Consider the following 17,674-nt stretch of genomic DNA (forward strand, 5'->3'; position numbering starts at 1 on the left):
ACTTAAATCTCTGAAAGGGTATACAACTTGACTGAGTTGTCATGTTTCAGAAAATGCGTATGTAAACTATAATGCAAATAAACCAAAGTCACATTGTTCAACTAATTTTCCTAAGGAAAAACATCATTTCAACTCAGTACGAATCGCTCTTGAAATGGCCAGTCATTTAAAATCATATTTACATTTCCCTAAAGCGCCGCGCCTGAAGCGCCAACCCTGGGGTGGGCCTACGAGGGGGGCTCCCCCGGGCGGGAGGAGGCACTAGGCACGAGGACTGGGTGCATTTCTGATCTTCAGAGCCCCCAGCTTTTTTCCATCTCCTACTGTTTTCTTAGAGAAGCTGCTTTTGAGTTTCACCACGTGAGCAATCATTTACATTCATGTGCGGCTGCTCGGTGGTTACTGCACAGTGTAGGGTGACTGCACATGGTGAGGTGTTTGGAAACCCTCCCCAGTTGAGTCCTTCGCCTCGAGAGCAGGGGGGTTCCTTGGCGTGAGCCCTTGGCCACGGGGGTTTCTGCAGGTGACCACGGGAGGCGAGGGCTGAGGAAACCTGGGAGGAATGGTGACGGCCTGGGAGGGATTTACTCTTAAGAAGCCTTCAGTTCAGGGTTTTTAAAAATTGGGAATGAGAGGAGGGAGGAAAGATGTGTCAGAGAAGTGTAAGAGGAGAGCAAATGCCAAAGGCCACGGCCCCCCACCCATATCTGCGGGGGGCTCTGAGGCTCCACCAGTCAGTGTCATTGTAAAGAGAACGTTAGAAAACATACCGCTCATTTCCTTAGAACAGGTTCTGGACAGATGCATCTGGAAAGCTTGTGGGAGGGGCGTCTTTGGGCTAAACCTGAGATGTAAGGGAAAAAACAACTATAAAAAAGATGAAATAAAAATTCAGACAACCAAGTCTGTACCGCTTTTCAAAACTGTGCTTTTAATTTAAAGCCTGTGGCACCGAGCAGCAAAACAGTTTTAAGATATTACAACCTCAGCAAAAATGAAAATGAAACTTGGCATCATGTTTCACATTTCATATTCACCTGGAGAAAAAGTATGTTAAGTGCTAAATTTAAATCAAATCTGGGAAGCGGATTTGGCTCAACGGATAGAGCATCCACCAACCACATGGGAGGTCCAGCGTTCAAACCCAGGGCCTCCTTGACCCGTGTGGAGCTGGCCCATGCGCAGTGCTGATGCGCGCAAGTATGCCTACCACGCAGGGGTGTTCCCCACGTAGCAGAGCCCCATGAGCAAGGAGTGCGCCCCATAAGGAGAGCTGCCCCACGCAAAAAAAGTGCAGCCTGCCCAGGAGTGGCGCTGCACACATAGAGAGCTGATGCAGCAAGATGATGCAATAAAAAGAGACACAGATTCCTGGTGCCGCTGACAAGAATACAAGTGGACACAGAAGAATACACAGCGAATGGACACAGAGAGCAGATGGGGGAGGGGGAAAGAGGAAAGAAATAAAATAAATCTTAAAAAAAAAACAACAAACAGATCTTTAAAGCTACAACTTAAAAGCTTTTTTTCAGCACTTGGAAGTTAGAATTCCAATCGATCAGCTTTAAAGGACTAGCCAAACAAAGAAAACCACACGAAGAATAAACAGCTGAAAATAATGAGTATTTTGGAAGATAACTAAAAATGAAGGCTTTATATTACCAGATATTGAAATGCATTCTAAAGTTACAACACTTAAAATAAGTGGACAGGTAAGTGAAACAGTAGGGAACTTAGAAACACTTCACTTGCATTATATCTTAGCACGTGATAAAAGTGGCATTTCAAACCAGAGGAGAAGGATTGTTCAAATAACCATTTGTATTTTGGAAGATAACTAAAAATGAAGGCTTTATATTACCAGATATTGAAATGCATTCTAAAGTTACAACACTTAAAATAAGTGGACAGGTAAGTGAAACAGTAGGGAACTTAGAAACACTTCACTTGCATTATATCTTAGCACGTGATAAAAGTGGCATTTCAAACCAGAGGAGAAGGATTGTTCAAATAACCATTCAGAAAAGAAGAAACACACATCCCCACCTCATACTGTTGTAGAAGGCGAGAGAGGTCCAATTATTTGCGAATAGAAAGGCCAGGACTCAGGAAAACTTTTGGGAAGGAAAAAAAGATTTATTTACGACCGGCCAGACTCAGAGCTTCTCATTCAAAATCCAAGCCCTGAACAAGACTTTTGAGTTATTTTTATACAGAGGAAGGGCCAAATGGTTCTTTGTTTCACTGCTCAATAAGCTTGAATTAGCACAGAGCTTCCACATCCGAGGTAAGCTTTTAGCATGGACTTCATACATTCCATGGAAGTTTTTAGCATGGACTTCAGATCTTCCATGTAAGCTTTTAACACATTTGGTTTGTATTCTCCCTGAATACTTAAAGTTTATAGAGTTTGCATTGCTAAACTGTTTCTCCGGGACTGGAGCTGTTGTCATGGTTACCAAGGGCAGGGCTGCAGCTCTCACTGTCCCACACGCACAGCTCAGGACACACACAGCTCAGGTTATCTACGAAGTGATGAACAGCCCCCCCCCCATAGCCTACAACAATACCCTTACCAAAATAACTTCATATGGGTTATACTGGATATTGGTGTGAGTGAGGATTTTTCCAAATATGAGGACAAAGAAATACCCTCCCAATAGGGAATGACCTGTGCTCACGTCTGCCTCTCTTGCCAGGCTATGAGTTTCTCAGTCCCCGTGTCCAGGGCAGGGCTTGGGGTGTGCAGGGGGAGTGGGTGCCGGAAGAACAAGCAGGGTGAGCGCAGGGCCCGTGACCACATCGTGCCTGGAAGCGGGCATGGACTAGAGCAGGTGACAGTGATGCAGGCCCCATGTTCCCAATCTTTGGTCTAGTGTGGAATACTTGAAAAATTAGATCCATGCTTCGAAATGAAATGCATTTCCTCATATTTTTAAGCAGTTTTATTGAGATATGTTCACATGCCATACTATCTATCCAAAGTGTACCATCAGTGGCTTTTAGTATAATCACAGTGTTATGTATTCATCATCACAAGAAATTTTACAACAATTTCATTATCCCAAAAAGAAAACCCCACCCCCTTTAGTGGTCACCTCTAAATCCCTCTATCCTTCCCCAGCCCTACATAACCCCTAATCTGATTCCACCTGTATAAATTGATTTATATTTACATTTTACATAAATGGAATCATAACATATGTAGTACTTTGTGTCTGGTTTCTTTCACTTAGCATAATGCGTGGTTTTGGGTTTTTTTTCCTGATATTAACATCTGGTAACATTGACATAAATTTGTTCAGTTTCAAAGAAAAACAGTCTTACATATGCGTATTTCACATGAGGTTTTACTATGCTATATAGTCCCATGTGACATTTTTCAGCTTTCCTTCTAGTAATACAAATAATCTTCAACTTTCTGTTTCAATCACTGTCATACGAATATAATAGCACTGCTAGTTATAAACACTATGGTTTGCTTTCAACTTTTGCATTCGTTCCCAAAGATTAACAACCTTTTTACCAATTCTGCATAGATTAACCCTCAGCTTTCCATTCTCCTTCCTTATTCTGAACTATATTCTAGTTACTAACTCCATGAGATTACACAATATATTTAGTTCATAGTAGAGCAATCAAATGGTACTTGTCCTTTTGTGTCTGGCTTGCTTCACTCAACATAATGTCCTCCAGGTTCATCCATGTTGTCAAATGCTTCATAATTTCATTTCTTCTTACAGCTGCACAATATTCCATCATGTGTATACACCACAATTTATTTATCAGTTCATCGGTTGATGGACAGCTGGGGTGTTTCCAACTTTGGGCAATCATGAATAACGCTGCTATGAACCTCAGTGTGCAGATGTCAGTCATGTCACTGCTCAGTTCTTCTGGGTATATACCTATATAGTGGTATTGCAGGGTCGTGGTGGCAACTCTAGATTCAGCTTCTTTAGGAACTGCCAAACAGTCCTCCACAGGGGCTGTACCATTCTGCATTCCCACCAACAGTGAATATGTGTGCCTATCTCTTCACAGCCTCTCCAACCCTTGTAGTTTTCTTTTTAACAGTGGCTATTCTAATAAGTGTGAAGTGGTATCTCATTGTAGTTTTGATTTGCATTTCCCTAATCGCTAGTGATGTTATCATTTCTTTCTTTCGGCTTGCATTGGGATTGGTTTGCTGTTCTTTTTCTAGTTTCTCCTTCAGTTAGATCTTTGATTTTAGCTTTCTTCTTTTTAGTATAGGAGTTTAGGGCTATAAATTTCCCTTTTAGCCCTGCCTTTGCTGTATACCATAAGTTTTGTTGTGTTCTCGTTTTCATTTGTCTCAATATACTTACTAATTTCACTTACAATTTCTTCTTTGACCCACTATTTAGGAGTGTGTGGTTCAGCCTCCACACATTTGCGAATTTTCCCCTTTCCTGTTTATTATGATTTCTAATTTCATTCCATTATGATCTGAGAAAGTGTTTTGTATAATTTCAATCTTTTTGTACTTATTGAGACCTGTCTTGTAACCCAACATGGGGTCTATTCTGGAGAAAGATCCATGGGCACTTGAGAAGAAAGTATAACCCGCTGAGTTTAGATGCAGTGTTCCGTATATGTCTGTCAGGTAACTCGTTTATCATGTTGTTCAAGTTCTCCGTTGCCTTGTTGACCTTCTGTCTAATGATGTGAGTGGGTGTTGACGTCTCCAGCGATTATTGTAGAGTTGTCTGTTTCTCCCTTCAGTTTTGCCAGAGTTTGTGTTATGTATTTTGGGGCACCCTGGTTAGATGCATAGATGTTTATGACTGTTACATCTTCCTGGTGGATTGTCCCTTCTGTTAATACATAATGGCCGCCTATAACTCTCATAACTTTTTTGCATTTAAAGTCTGTTTTGTCCTGTATTAAACCCTGCTCTTTTTCGGCTACTGTTTGTGTGGGTTATCTTTTTCTAACCCTTCACTTTCAGCTGGTTTGTATTCCTGGGTCTAACGTGAGTCTTGTAGGAAGCGTATGGATGGCTCGTGTTTTTTTAACCCATTTTGTCAGCCTATATGCTTTGAAAGGGGAGTTTAATCCAATCACATTCGATGATTTACTATAAAGTCATTATTTACTTCTACCATTTTATTCTTTGGTCCTCCTGTGTCATCTTATTTTCACCTGTCTTTTTACTCTCTTGGTTATCCTTTCTGCTAGTCTTGCCTTCTACACTCCCCTCCAAGCCTCTCCCACCTGTCTTTCCATTTTGGGCTGTAAGGCTCCCTTTAATACTTTCTGCAAAGGCAGATTCTTTTTTTTAGGAGGTACCAGGGATTGACCAGGACCTCGTACACGCGAAGCAGGTGCTCAACCACTGAGCTACACCCACTCCCCATGAACAGCGTTCTTTTTCATGAATCCTCTGTTTATTTGTGAATATTTTAAGCTCATTTTCATATTTGAAGGACAATTTTGCTGGACAAAGAATATTCGGCTGGCAGTTTTTCTCTTTCAGTATCCTAATTGTATCATACCACTGTCTTCTCGACTCCATGGTTTCAGATCAGAAATCTGCACTAAGTCTTATGGGGCAGTCCATGTATGTGAGGGTTTGCTTCTCTCTTGGTGCTCTCAGAATTTTCTCTTTATCTTTGATGTTTGACATTCTGAGTAGCACGGGTCTTAGAGTAGGTCTATTTGGATTTATTCTGATTGCGGTACTTGGCAAATTTTCTACATATACCAGATACCTAGTACTTTTGTAATCAGAAAAATGCAATTTTTAAAAATGCTATCTACAGATACTTAGTAAGGAGTTTTAAAAACACAAGGACTCAGAAACCAACAATAAATTTACATGCTTTCCTTTAGCTTAAAGGAGGCTTTTTTTCATTTCCATTTTATATTTTTTAGGAGGTGCTGGGGACTGAACCTGGGACCTCGTACATGGAAAGCAGGTGCTCAACCACTGAGTTATACCTACTCCCCTTGAAAAAGGCCTTTCGGTCATGTGATTGTTGGTTAAAGCCAGAGCGCTGGCAACTCCTATTCAATGCACGTATAGCAATCTCATCTCTCTAGGCCTATTGGAAACCTCAATTTCGATACCATACACACCTAAGCTTTAGGCATAAATGTATTAAATACTTTGTTTAGGGATCTTACCACTTTAACCAAACACAATGATCATGAATTGTATTATTTTAGCTATAAATGCTTCCTTCCCTTGTATAAACCTGAGAAATCATGAATCAACCACGTAGCCTTACCCCCGACTCTTCTTTCTAGTTTACTGGAGACAAGTGGCAAAGTTGGAGTCATACCTACAGTGGAGAACATCAGATAAGCTATTATGCTATTTTCCAGAGCTTTTAGTTTGTTAAATGACAGGCATGAGTTTTTAACCAGAAGGTCTTGAGAATGGACTTTGGGGCCCCACAAATCTCCTGAACTGGTGTTCAAAGATGTAAGTATATGTGCATATGTGGGTTTTTTTCCGTTGAAAAGCTTTTATCAGCTTCTCAGAAGGCTTGGTGACCCTCAAAAGTTTAAGCATACCTCCTAACAGGATTAACTGTGCTACCTTAATCACAAGTGAAAATAAAAAGGTTTTGCTATTGTTTTATTTTGATAAGAGCAACTATTTTAATTTTAAAACTAAAAAGGTTGTCCACAAAGTCTGCCACCAGATGGTAATTAGATTTACCTTAAAAGGTTTCTTTCTATTTGTATTATGCTCTTGAACACAACAGCTTAAATAGTCATTAAGACAGGCTATGGCATGGTCCACATGCAAGCACTTCAACCGCTAAAAACAGCTAGGTATGCAGTTCTAGAAACTCTCTAAACTAAAACTGTATGTAAGGCTATTGCTGTCAATTTTTCAACTCTTTTGAAATAAAGATTCATGAAAAGTTGTCAAAAACTGTACACAGTGGTCCTGTGTACCCTTCACCAGTTTCCCCCAATGGTAACATCTTGCATGGAACAATAGCAAAGTCAGGGAATTGACACTGGTACAATCCACAGAGCTGCTGCTTCAGAATTCGCCCGTTTGTGTGTGTGTGCATAGGTCTGTGCAATTTCATGATGTGTGGACCAATGCAGCTACCACCACAATCTACAGAGAAAGTGGCCCATCTCCATAAGGCTCCCTCTGACTATGCCAGAGCTAAAATCAAAGATCTAACTGGACAGCTGGAGGTTATATGTCAAGAATGTCATATAAACAGAATCACACAATATGTAACCTTTGAGATTGGCTTTTTTCACTCCACATCATTCTCTCGAGAGTAATCACAGTTATTGCATATATTGACAGTTTATTCCTTTTTACTGCTAAAGAGTATTCCGTGGTATGATGAACCACAGTTTAACCATTCACTCACTGAAAGACACCTAGGTTGTTTTGGACTGTTATCACTGAAGCTACTGCTACTCTCAACATCCACATACAGGCTTTTGCATGTTCTCATTCTCTGGGATAAATGTTCAGGGGTGCGACTGCAGAGTCATAAGGTAGCTGCACGTTGTTTTTAAAAGAAACCCCCAAACTTTTTTCTTAGAGTGGCTGCACCATATTACTTCCCCACCAGCAATGTATGAGGGATCCAGTTTCTCCTGAATCCTTGTCAATATTTTGTGTTGTCACTATTTTTTATTTTAGGCATTCTGATAGGTATGCAATAATATCTCATTGTAGTTTTAATTTGCAGTGACTAATAATGATGAACATCTTTTCATGTGCTTTTAGATTTAAAGTAATTATTTCGTTAGGGCTTAAGCCTGCCATTATTTGTATTTCTGTTTATCATTCCTCTGTTTTCTTTCCTTGAGTTCCTGTGGGTTAAACGTTTTGAGAATTCCATTTTGATTTATTTATAGTTTTGAGTTTTTACTCTATTGCTTTGCATAGTTTTCTTAGTGCTTGCTCCTGACATTACAGTGTACCTGGGTAATATCAGATTCTACAGGTATCCACGTTTACCACTTCTAGTGATGTATAGAAACCTTACTTCCATTTAATCCCTTTGCCCTCCTTGCTTCACAAATATAATTGTCTTAAGTCCTTTTCTCTGCACACACTGATCACCACACATCAGATGGTGTTATAATATTTGCTTCAACCAAATATGATTTAAGAAACTCATTAGAACAAGGATAATCTATTATATTTACACCTGTTTTACCTATTCTTTCTTCTTTCCTTTCTGAAGTCCCAAGCCAATTTCTGTTATCATTTCTTTTCAGTGAAGAGAACTTTCTTTAACTACTCTTTAAGAGTAGGTCAGCTAGCAACAAATTCTTTCATTTTCCTTCATGATTTCCCTTTTATTCCTGGAGGATATTTTCACTGGATGTAGAATTTGTTCTTTCACCACTAGAGAAATGTTCTCCCACTTCATTCTTGCCTTCATGGTTGCAGATGAGAAATCTGCTGTCATTAAATTGGCTTTTCCCCTATAGGTTTCTCTCTGGTTATATGCAAGATTTTTTTCTCTCTTTAGTTTTCATAAGTTTACTTATGATGTGTCTTGGTATGAACTTCTTTGGGCTCATTCTTTTTGGGGATCACTCATTCAGCCTCACTCCTCTTTTCCTTCTGCAACTCTGATAATATGAACAGTATATCTTTTCTCATTTTCCCATAGGTCCTTCAGGCTTGACTAGGTGTTTTCTTTTTTTATTTAAATCTATTTACTCTGTTGTTCAGATTGGGTCTTTTCTATTGTTATATCTTAAAATTCACTGATTCTTCCCTCCATCATATTCATTCTGCTATTGAGCCTATTCAGGGAGTTTTTTATTTCAGTTACTGCATTTTTCAGTACAATAACTTTTATATGGTTGATTTTTTTGCATATTCTATTTCTTTGGTGCATTTTCTATCTTTTCACTTGTTTCAAGAGTATTTATAATTGCTCATTCTAAGAATTCCTGTAACCCTTATCAGATAATTTCATCATCTGATTCATCTTGTTCTTGGTGTCTGATTTTCTTCTTCACTCAGTTGTGATTTTCCTGGTTCTTGGTATGATGAGTGGTTTTTACTGTATCCTGGTTATTGTGCGCACTGTTGGGAGACTCTGGATGCTATTTCAGTAGTCTACTTTAACAGGCAGTCACCCTGTTTAGGCTTAGCATGTAGGTCCTGGTTCACTTTTAAGGGCTGTGGATCAGAGTCCTTTGTGGGCTACCCTGGTCTGATTCATCTTCTGTTGCTTCTGGGGCTCCTGCTTGGTCTCTGCTGGTGCTGTCTGGGGTGGGGTGGGCTGGCCGGAGTGCACGTCCCCATGCTGGGCCCACAAGGTGGAGGGTGGGAGAACATGGGGCTGCAGGGCAGAGAGTACTTCCCTGGGCCCACACTTTGGACTGCCTGGTGCTGGCATGGCCCCTGCTCAGTCCTGTTCCTCTCACCTGTGGAGATGGAAGGCTGTTTCCTGGGCCACTCAGTGTCACCGGATGAGGGCAGGAGACACTGGAGGCTGAGGTGGAGAGTGCTACCCCAGGCCACCGGCCAGGATGTCTGCATTTGCTGTCATTTATAGATTCAATTCAAAATGTGATCTTTGAAATTTAGGCACACAACCAGAGGAGATGATGCTATCTCAGTCACACACTGGTTCCAATTTATGCTTTGAGTCATGATCCAAGGTTCAATGACGTATATTTTAAACCTTATTAAAATGGTACTAGCTAGCTGTAAATAACATTAAATGTATACCATTATGAAAAATATCTTGGGATTACGTTTTTTAAAACTATACAAATTTTATACCTTTTCTATCTAACTGTTTTTAAAAATTCATTACTTCCTAAATATTCTAGTACCTTGGGGGAAAAGTTCCTAGGGGAAGTACTATCTTTCCCACAAAATGGAATTTCTGAACATTGGTTTAAAGAGATATAACTCAAAAATATTTGTTTTGAGGGAAACGGACTTTGGCCCAGTGGTTAGGGCGTCCGTCTACCATATGGGAGGTCTGCGGTTCAAACCCCGGGCCTCCTTGACCCGTGTGGAGCTGGCCATGCGCAGTGCTGATGCGCGCAAGGAGTGCCGTGCTACGCAAGGGTGTCCCCCGTGTGGGGAAGCCCCACGCGCAAGGAGTGCGCCCATGAGGAAAGCCGCCCAGCGTGAAAAGAAAGAGCAGCCTGCCCAGGAATGGCGCCGCCCACACTTCCCGTGCCGCTGACGACAACAGAAGCGGACAAAGAAACAAGACGCAGCAAATAGACACCAAGAACAGACAACCAGGGGAGGGGGGGGAATTAAATAAATAAATAAATCTTTTTTTTAAAAAAAAATATTTGTTTTGAAAAGGTTACAAATAGAATGGAAGAATAAGATATTAATTCATCTACATCAGTAACTGGCAAACATTTTCTGTAAAGGGTCAGAGAGTAAACATTTTAGGCTTTATGAACCATACAGGCTCTGCTATAACCACTCAATTCTTCTACTGTCATGTTAAAGAAGTCATAACGGTATGTAAACAAAGGAGTGTGGCTGTTCAGATAAAAATTTGTTTACAAAAACAGGCAGTGGGCTGGATTTGGTCTATGGGTCATAGTTTTCCAGCCCCTGAGCTACCTTATAAAAACTAAAATTTAGAGCCAGGAAAGAACTTTGCAACTACTTAGTTTAACATTTTCATCAGACAGATGAAGAAACCACAACCCCAAAGGATGAAATAATGAAACTTATTTCACCTGGCTAGCGAATGCCAGGACCCCAACGCAAGCATTTAGGTCGCCTTCTCACTGCCTGTCCAGTATTGTGACGCACAGCTGTGCGATGCTACCATGTAATCACGGCTATGCGCAGTGGAGTGCGGGACTCCATCAGACTTTACTTAAAACTTAAGAAAATAATTATAAGAAAAGGTTTTCAGAAAAAGTTGTAAGTTATGCTGACATAGCATTAGAGCAACCTGGGAGAATTTTTAAAATGAATTTTACAAGGAAAGATGACCAAGAATGCAGAGAAAAGAGAGAATGGCGCTCAGGTACCCAGGCACAGTGGAGCTACTAACCTTGATGCATCTCTCTCCTGCGTGTGAACAGATATTAGACAAAACAGAGAGCATCTCTTCCTCCCTGAACACACATTTGACACATAACAATCTTAGGTTCACCAAACACCTCCTTTTAGCCCGAAGAAGCCCCAGTACCTGTTGCCGGCAGACATGGTCACAAGTCTCTGCCCTGGAGCATCCTGGAAAACTTCACTTCTGAGAGTCGTGTGTAACACGGAAGCTGGCATTTCAGCGTCAGGCTTAATTCCAAGAGAGCTTCCTTTATCTCTCAACAGTGTCAAGGGAGGCTTTTTGCTGATCGAAAAATCTGAAGAGAATCCTGGTTGTCTGAGGGTTGCTTTTGGCTTTCCTATCAAGTCAGACACACACGTGGGATTAATTAGCGTCCCCAAACCCTAGTTTCCTCATGCCACTCCCCTGAGCAGATGCTTCTGGTAGGTCTCTTTTCTCAGAACAGTCTGTAAGAACGTGAGGAGGCAGCCCCTGGAGGGGCGAAGCAGGTCGGCGAGTGCTGAGTGGGTGTGTGAGATGCTTCAGGACTGGCCGGCCCTGCCAGCTCAGCCGGCGACTTTCCCTCCATGCCCACTGAACAACCCGGGGAAGCCACCTCGCGTTCTCCTCAACCCAGCAGCCTCGGCCACACCTCGGCCTTCCTGCCTGCTCACCAGGCCAAGGCCTGCCTGTCTTCTGAGACCCAGGCTCAAGGCTACCCTCGGCCATGAAGCAAACCCTCGCTGCCATTCTCAGTGCCGCCCCCTTGCCTAAAACACTCGTGGCACCACACATGGTCACTGGCTGCTCTGTAGTATCATTGAACTATTTCTTGAGACTCTACAGCGTTAGAACTGACAGGAAGATCCTACAAGTGAGTGTTCAAGAAACACAGGCTGAGTTGTCTTAGGTGCACTATATAATTCATATTCTTCTGAAAATAGGGGTTTTATAGTAAAACACATGATTTGCTAAATAAGACATTAAATAACAAGTTCTTAGTTTGCCTAACATTTTAGATGAGGCATTCCCCTAAGAAACCTAAAAGAATAAACCACACATTGCTATAGTAAGCCTAATTAAAATCTGTGCTGAGTTTTTTCACCTGGTGTAATTCCTCATTTAGTAAATCATATTGTTCATGCTCACTTAATAATGTTACATGGAAATACTTGTTTCAGGACTTTTCCCTGGACACATGAACGTTAACACATAGAAGGCGATTATCAAGAAAGCACGCAACATTTCCCTCGTGCCACAAGACAATGGACTCACAGGCTCAGCTATTTCCACAAGTAAGTTGTCTTACCTTCCAGGAAAAGTGGCATGGCTTTCTTCAATCTCATCTGACAATTAACTTGACGCCCTGTTTTCCTTTTAGAACTCCTCTGACGAGCCACAAGCTGAGCAATTCTTGCAGTTTCCGTGCAGGCCACAGCATAGCAGGTGATCTATCAACAAGAGGCAGGTGAGAAGAGAAATATTTCTCAGAGTCAGTGTTGCCCAGAAGCCAGTTTTACAAAGCAGGTCCCAGGGATTGTCCACGTGCCCATCAAGCGGTCTATAGGCTTTCACCTCTCTGGCTCCTGGATAATGCTAGAGCAAAATTACATTATCTACTAGAGGATTCAAATGTAGTCTAATACACTTAATAATCTTTCTCCAAATGGAAAATTACATTCCTTCTCTGTACAGGTATTTAGCAAGCATTGACAACATGTTAGCTACTATGAGATTGACAAATAAACCAGAAGAAACTGGTTTTTCAATTCAAGCATGATAATGGATACCACTTACTGAACTCAAAAACAAGTAATTTGCACACATTATCTCATATAGTCTGTGAGATATAGCTTATCCCTATTTCCTACATGGGAAAGCAGAGGCTCAGGAAGGTTAAGCAACTTTTCCATGTCTCAGCCAAGCTATCTATCTGACTCCAAAGTCTGTACACTGAACTCTGGGTCATCATCTCTCCAAGGCCACTACCTCCTAGTCTTGCCCGTGGACTGAGTGAGCACCAAATCATTTTAGCTACCAACTCTCATCTTCTCGATTGTACAACAGGAGAATGGAAGCTGGGGCTTTCGGTGGCGCCATCGGAGGCTGTGGACGGTGTTCGGGTGAGGCAGGGGGATCGAAGGCCCTGGATTTTTTTTTTTTTTCAATTGGTGTGATACAAGATATTGAAAAAAGGAATTTTTAACAAGTATGCAGATGGTCAAAGAAATGCTCTCTCCAAGTGCATCTCCATCTTTTTAAGTAAAAACCTGGCCTTTTCTGTTGGTTGCCTGAGGGCTCTGCCTTGGTTCCCTGCCAGCTCTGGAGAGGCCTGTCTCCCTTCTTTGGTAGGTAAAGAGAGGAGAGGCTCAGAGACTTTCCTGTTCCTTGTCAATTACCTCTCTTTCTCTTTGTTTTCTGGGATGACAGGGGCCACTGAGGACCCACACTACTCTTAGAAATGAGTCTGCCCTTCCACCCCTCCCCCCCTTTTTTTACCCTATTAATAACCATTTTTATTTTTTTCCAGTTTTTGGTGACCAAAAACAAAGTCACTTAAATATCTGGTTGTGAGATGCTTTCGTGGAAATAATTTCTGTTCACTTGAGTAACTATGTACAAGTGGGGTTACAGGATCATTTGTTATGTGTATGATTTACATTATAAGAAGCTGTCATCTAAAAAAAAAGTATGCAGAGAATTGGGGCTAGATAATCTCTAAATATCTGTCTAGACTTTGAGTCTTTGATTCTAAGTTGAAATCAAGAACATGAAAGCAATGAGGCTTTACACCATGAGCCAGGAAAAAGTTCTTACTCTTTGATTCAATATTGCTATTCCTGAGAATCTATTCCAAGAATATAATTCAAAAGGAGAAAAACTTAAATATTGAAATATGTGCAATGGGTGGGGGGGGGGGGGAGGGGAGGGCTGTTTAAAGAGTCAAAACCTGCAAACATTTGGAATGTCCAAAATAGAGGAACAAAGAGTTAAGTAAATTATGGTACAGTATATGAGGCATTTCTAATTCATTCATTAAGACTTTTTTGACCATTCATGTGTTCAACACACATTTATTAAGTATCAACTCTTAAGGGTACAAACAGTCCTTCATCCTCCAGAAAGTTCTGGAGGGAAAAAGAGAAGCAAAGAGACAACCGACAGCATCACGGTGAGTGTGAGAGTGGATGAGTGACAAGGTGCCAAGCAGACAGGAAGGCACACCTGGCCGTGCTGGGAGACTCGGTGAAGGAGAGCATTCTATGGTTGACACTGTGTTTAATCGGGGACACAGGGCACACCTTCTCCCAGGAACGACAGGGCCGGCCCCCTGTGGCCCCGAACCAACCCTGGCTGCCTGTTGTCCTCCTCCAGTCCCCGCCCAGCAGGGCAGCCACTGTCAGCAGACCTAGTCTTGGTGTTCATGCACACTAAAACACACCCAGAAAAAGATATCTTTTGGAGGGGGCGGTGACTTGTCTGTACTTGATCACGCCGTATGTTGGGTGGGTGCCCAGAAGAGACACTGCTGGGCCACAGGGTACGTGCAGTGCAGAATTTACCGGCTCCTGCCAAACTGCTCATGTTATATACAAGAAATCTTCTCCCAGAGAAGCCAAAGGATGTGAGACCGTAGAACGACACACGATGCTCCGAGCATGAAGGTGAGAACAAGCCAGTGGGGAAGGGAGGCGGGGGATGGAGGGAGCCCCCTGCAGTTAGCAAAGGTGCGGGTGATCAGTAGGCCTGGAACGAGGGTCCAGAGAGTGGGAAGAGATTCGAGGGAGGTCAAGCAAGACGAGGGTTTGGCAGGGCCTCTGCGATTCGGTAATCAGGAGGTTCTTAGGACCGTGACAAAATCAGGGCAGCAGGTTTGCAAATGGGTGGGGGTGATGTTTGGGCAGGTAAGCTGCTTTGCTTGGACGGTGAAACTGGCTAGCTCATACCTTTAAAATGCTTTACGTCATACAATTCAAATCTTAGTTTTAGAAGGAAAAGGGTTCGAGGGGTAAAACAAGGCATGAGCACCTAGGCTGAGCCGTGGCTGCTCTCCCTCACTACCCTCTCCAGCCACTCAGCGGGACAGGCGATTCAGGGGGGGCGGGCTCTTTTGGCCGTCTTACCTCCCCGCATCTACTGGTCTCTATCCTGACTACCGCTGGCACGCTCCTCAGGTAGGCTTCTAGAGTGGGGTAACCTAGCTGCTTGAATGGGATCCAGTCTCCAGTCAAGGACCTGTACTCTCCCTGGAGCCGGGGCAAGGCTATTCCATTCTTATGAGACTGCAGAACAGCTCGCAGCATCTTGGAAACCAGATCTGCTTCCAGCATCTTCGCCTGTAAGAACACAGTAGGAAGTTACTATAGCACGGTCCATCAGCCTGTGGGTTCAAATAGATCTGCAGAGCTGAAACTTGTTAGGTTACTCCGTAAATTGTTTCTCAACACTTTCGGGGCTACTGCAACGCAGGGAAATAACTGCTGTGCTAGAGAAGAGCACAGGATGCCGTAAGGACACAGGGCACAACGAGCAGCTGGCGGAGAGAGGTATCAGGTAAGGACTGGAAAGATGGAGTCATCCAGGGCGCGAGGGGTGGGGGGTGGCCCGAGCAGGGAATTCAGCCTCCAGGAAAGCGAAGACGGTGTTCAAAGACACAGAGGTGAGAGAGGAGCACTTGGTGTGCTCTGAGAATTCCAGGCGGCTGAAGGGCTGGAATGACGGAGCGAAGACTCCCAGCGGAGGGTTTGAGAGGTGGGGCTGGGGGAGGCAGGAGGGCCGGCATGGAGGAGACTCCTGCAGGATGCTAACGCGTTGGCATTTTTGCCACAAGTAATGTGGGACTTCTAATCAGGGGGAGAAGAGGATGAGCTCTGCACATTAAAAAGACCATTCTGCAGCGCCGTGGGGGTGGCACCTTGGAAAGGAGCAAGGCTAATGAGTTATGAAAATACGTGGAAAGGTGGAGGGCCTGAAAACAGGATCTCAGGGATAAACAAAAAAAGTCCATTTGGGAGAGGCAGGGGAGGTGGACTCAAGAGGGACTGGGGGCTGGACGACGAGGGAGGCGCCCGCGTCTCTAGCTGAGGAAGAGGGTGCAGGCGGGTCTGCAGGGGAGGGAGAGGGAATCCAGGCCCCGAGGGGCGGGGGTGCCCCCACTCCGCGGGCACTCGAGGGATGGTCTGGGCTGGACAGAGACGCCGAGAGTCAGAAATCCAGGAAAGGACGGGCCTGTGAGGAGAGCCGTCCTTCAGGGGGGGTGGAGGAAAAAGAAGCTGGGAAAGGCCGGGGGAAAGGGGCCAGAGCCACAGGAACAGGTAGAGGAGAGCAAGAGGAACCGCCTCTGCAGAAGTGTCACATGCGGCAGGCGGCCAAGCAAGAGGGAAAACGGAGGTCGGCCCCCGAACGTGGTGCCGAGGAAACCGGTGTGGATCTCTGCCGAGGGGATACACTGGTCAGTAATGGGCAGTTTTCAAGATTGACCACTCAAGCTTTCTTTGGACTAACAATTACATCTAGTTCTAGTTTTGTTGAGAAATAAGAAAGTATAACCTCGCAGGAGACTATCTACGGAACCACTCCTGCCCCCCGCTTCTGTAAATCAGCCCGCGAGAGCATGACCTTGCAGGAGACTAGCTAAAGAACCCCTCCTGCCTTCTGCTTCTGTAACCCTGCTTGCATATTACAGTAGAAAATTTGCCCGCCAGCCCAGCAATGCATTAGCCAATAAGTGAGAGCCATGCTAATTTTATATAAGACCCTATATAAACCCGTAAAAACTATAAGATGGGGCTCAGAATTCGGAGATTGATTCTCCGCTGGGCCTGTGTATAATAAAACTGTTTCTCCGCCTCTCCAAGTGCCATTTGGGTTTCTCTGCCACTCAGGTCATCTGGGTTTGCTGCAACAGTTTTACAGAGGAAAAACAGGATGGAGATAGAGCACAGAGGGATGATCCAGGAGCCAGAACAGTGGACTTGCCTTCTATTAAAGGGAGGAGAAAGGCAAGCCATGGACAATTTGCTACTTTTTCTAGCAACAGTGCTATTCAATAGAATTTTCTGTGGTGATGAAAACGTTTTGTATCTGTGCTCTCCGATACGGGAGCCACTGGCCACACGTGGCTAGCGAGCACTTGAAATGTAGCCAGTGTGGCTGAGGAACTGAATGTGAAAATTAAGTTAAATATGACTAGTGGCTATCATACTGGACAGCACAGATTTCTAGATAAATGGTCTCTTTCCCAGCTTAGGAAACAGAAAAGAAGAACAGTTTACAATCTTATTTTTCCATTTAAAAAACCCAAACATCCACTATTTTGAGTGCTCTTAAATATAAATATGATAATCAAATGATAGCAAATTTTTTTTTTTTTTTTGGTGCCAAAACCTGGGAACGAACCAGGGAGATAGCAAATTTTAAAGAAACAAATAAAAATGTAAATACTCATTGTGTACTTTCCTCTGCTAAACATGAACTCTTTCAAATTGTCACCACCAGCACAGGCAACATTTAATTACTGCCATAGTCTAGGAAAGACAAATACTAGGTGTAAAGTCTTATTCATATATTTTCTCTAACTACATATAAATTTTATCTACAAATATACATTTACATATTTACATTTTCATTTAGGTATAATTTACATACAATCAAATTTACGC

The 17,674-nt window shown here is 43.0% G+C and overlaps 1 protein-coding gene across 3 annotated transcripts in view; it reads right to left on the minus strand.

The window, feature by feature from the left end:
• TDRD7 (tudor domain containing 7) overlaps positions 1-17,674 on the minus strand; it is a 75,850-nt gene that overhangs the window by 45,177 nt on the left and 12,999 nt on the right. For all 3 annotated transcript variants that reach the window (XM_058302636.2, XM_058302635.1, XM_058302634.1), the window contains 4 exons: positions 15,137-15,349; positions 12,322-12,463; positions 11,157-11,370; positions 771-844 (listed from right to left, as the gene is read on the minus strand). In XM_058302636.2, the coding sequence (XP_058158619.1) occupies positions 771-844; positions 11,157-11,370; positions 12,322-12,463; positions 15,137-15,343 (637 nt within the window). In that variant the 5' untranslated portion in view covers positions 15,344-15,349. The remainder of the gene's footprint in view (positions 1-770; positions 845-11,156; positions 11,371-12,321; positions 12,464-15,136; positions 15,350-17,674) is intronic.

The sequence above is a fragment of the Dasypus novemcinctus genome, chromosome 8 (genome assembly GCF_030445035.2).
Source record: "Dasypus novemcinctus isolate mDasNov1 chromosome 8, mDasNov1.1.hap2, whole genome shotgun sequence".
Lineage (NCBI taxonomy): Eukaryota > Metazoa > Chordata > Mammalia > Cingulata > Dasypodidae > Dasypus > Dasypus novemcinctus.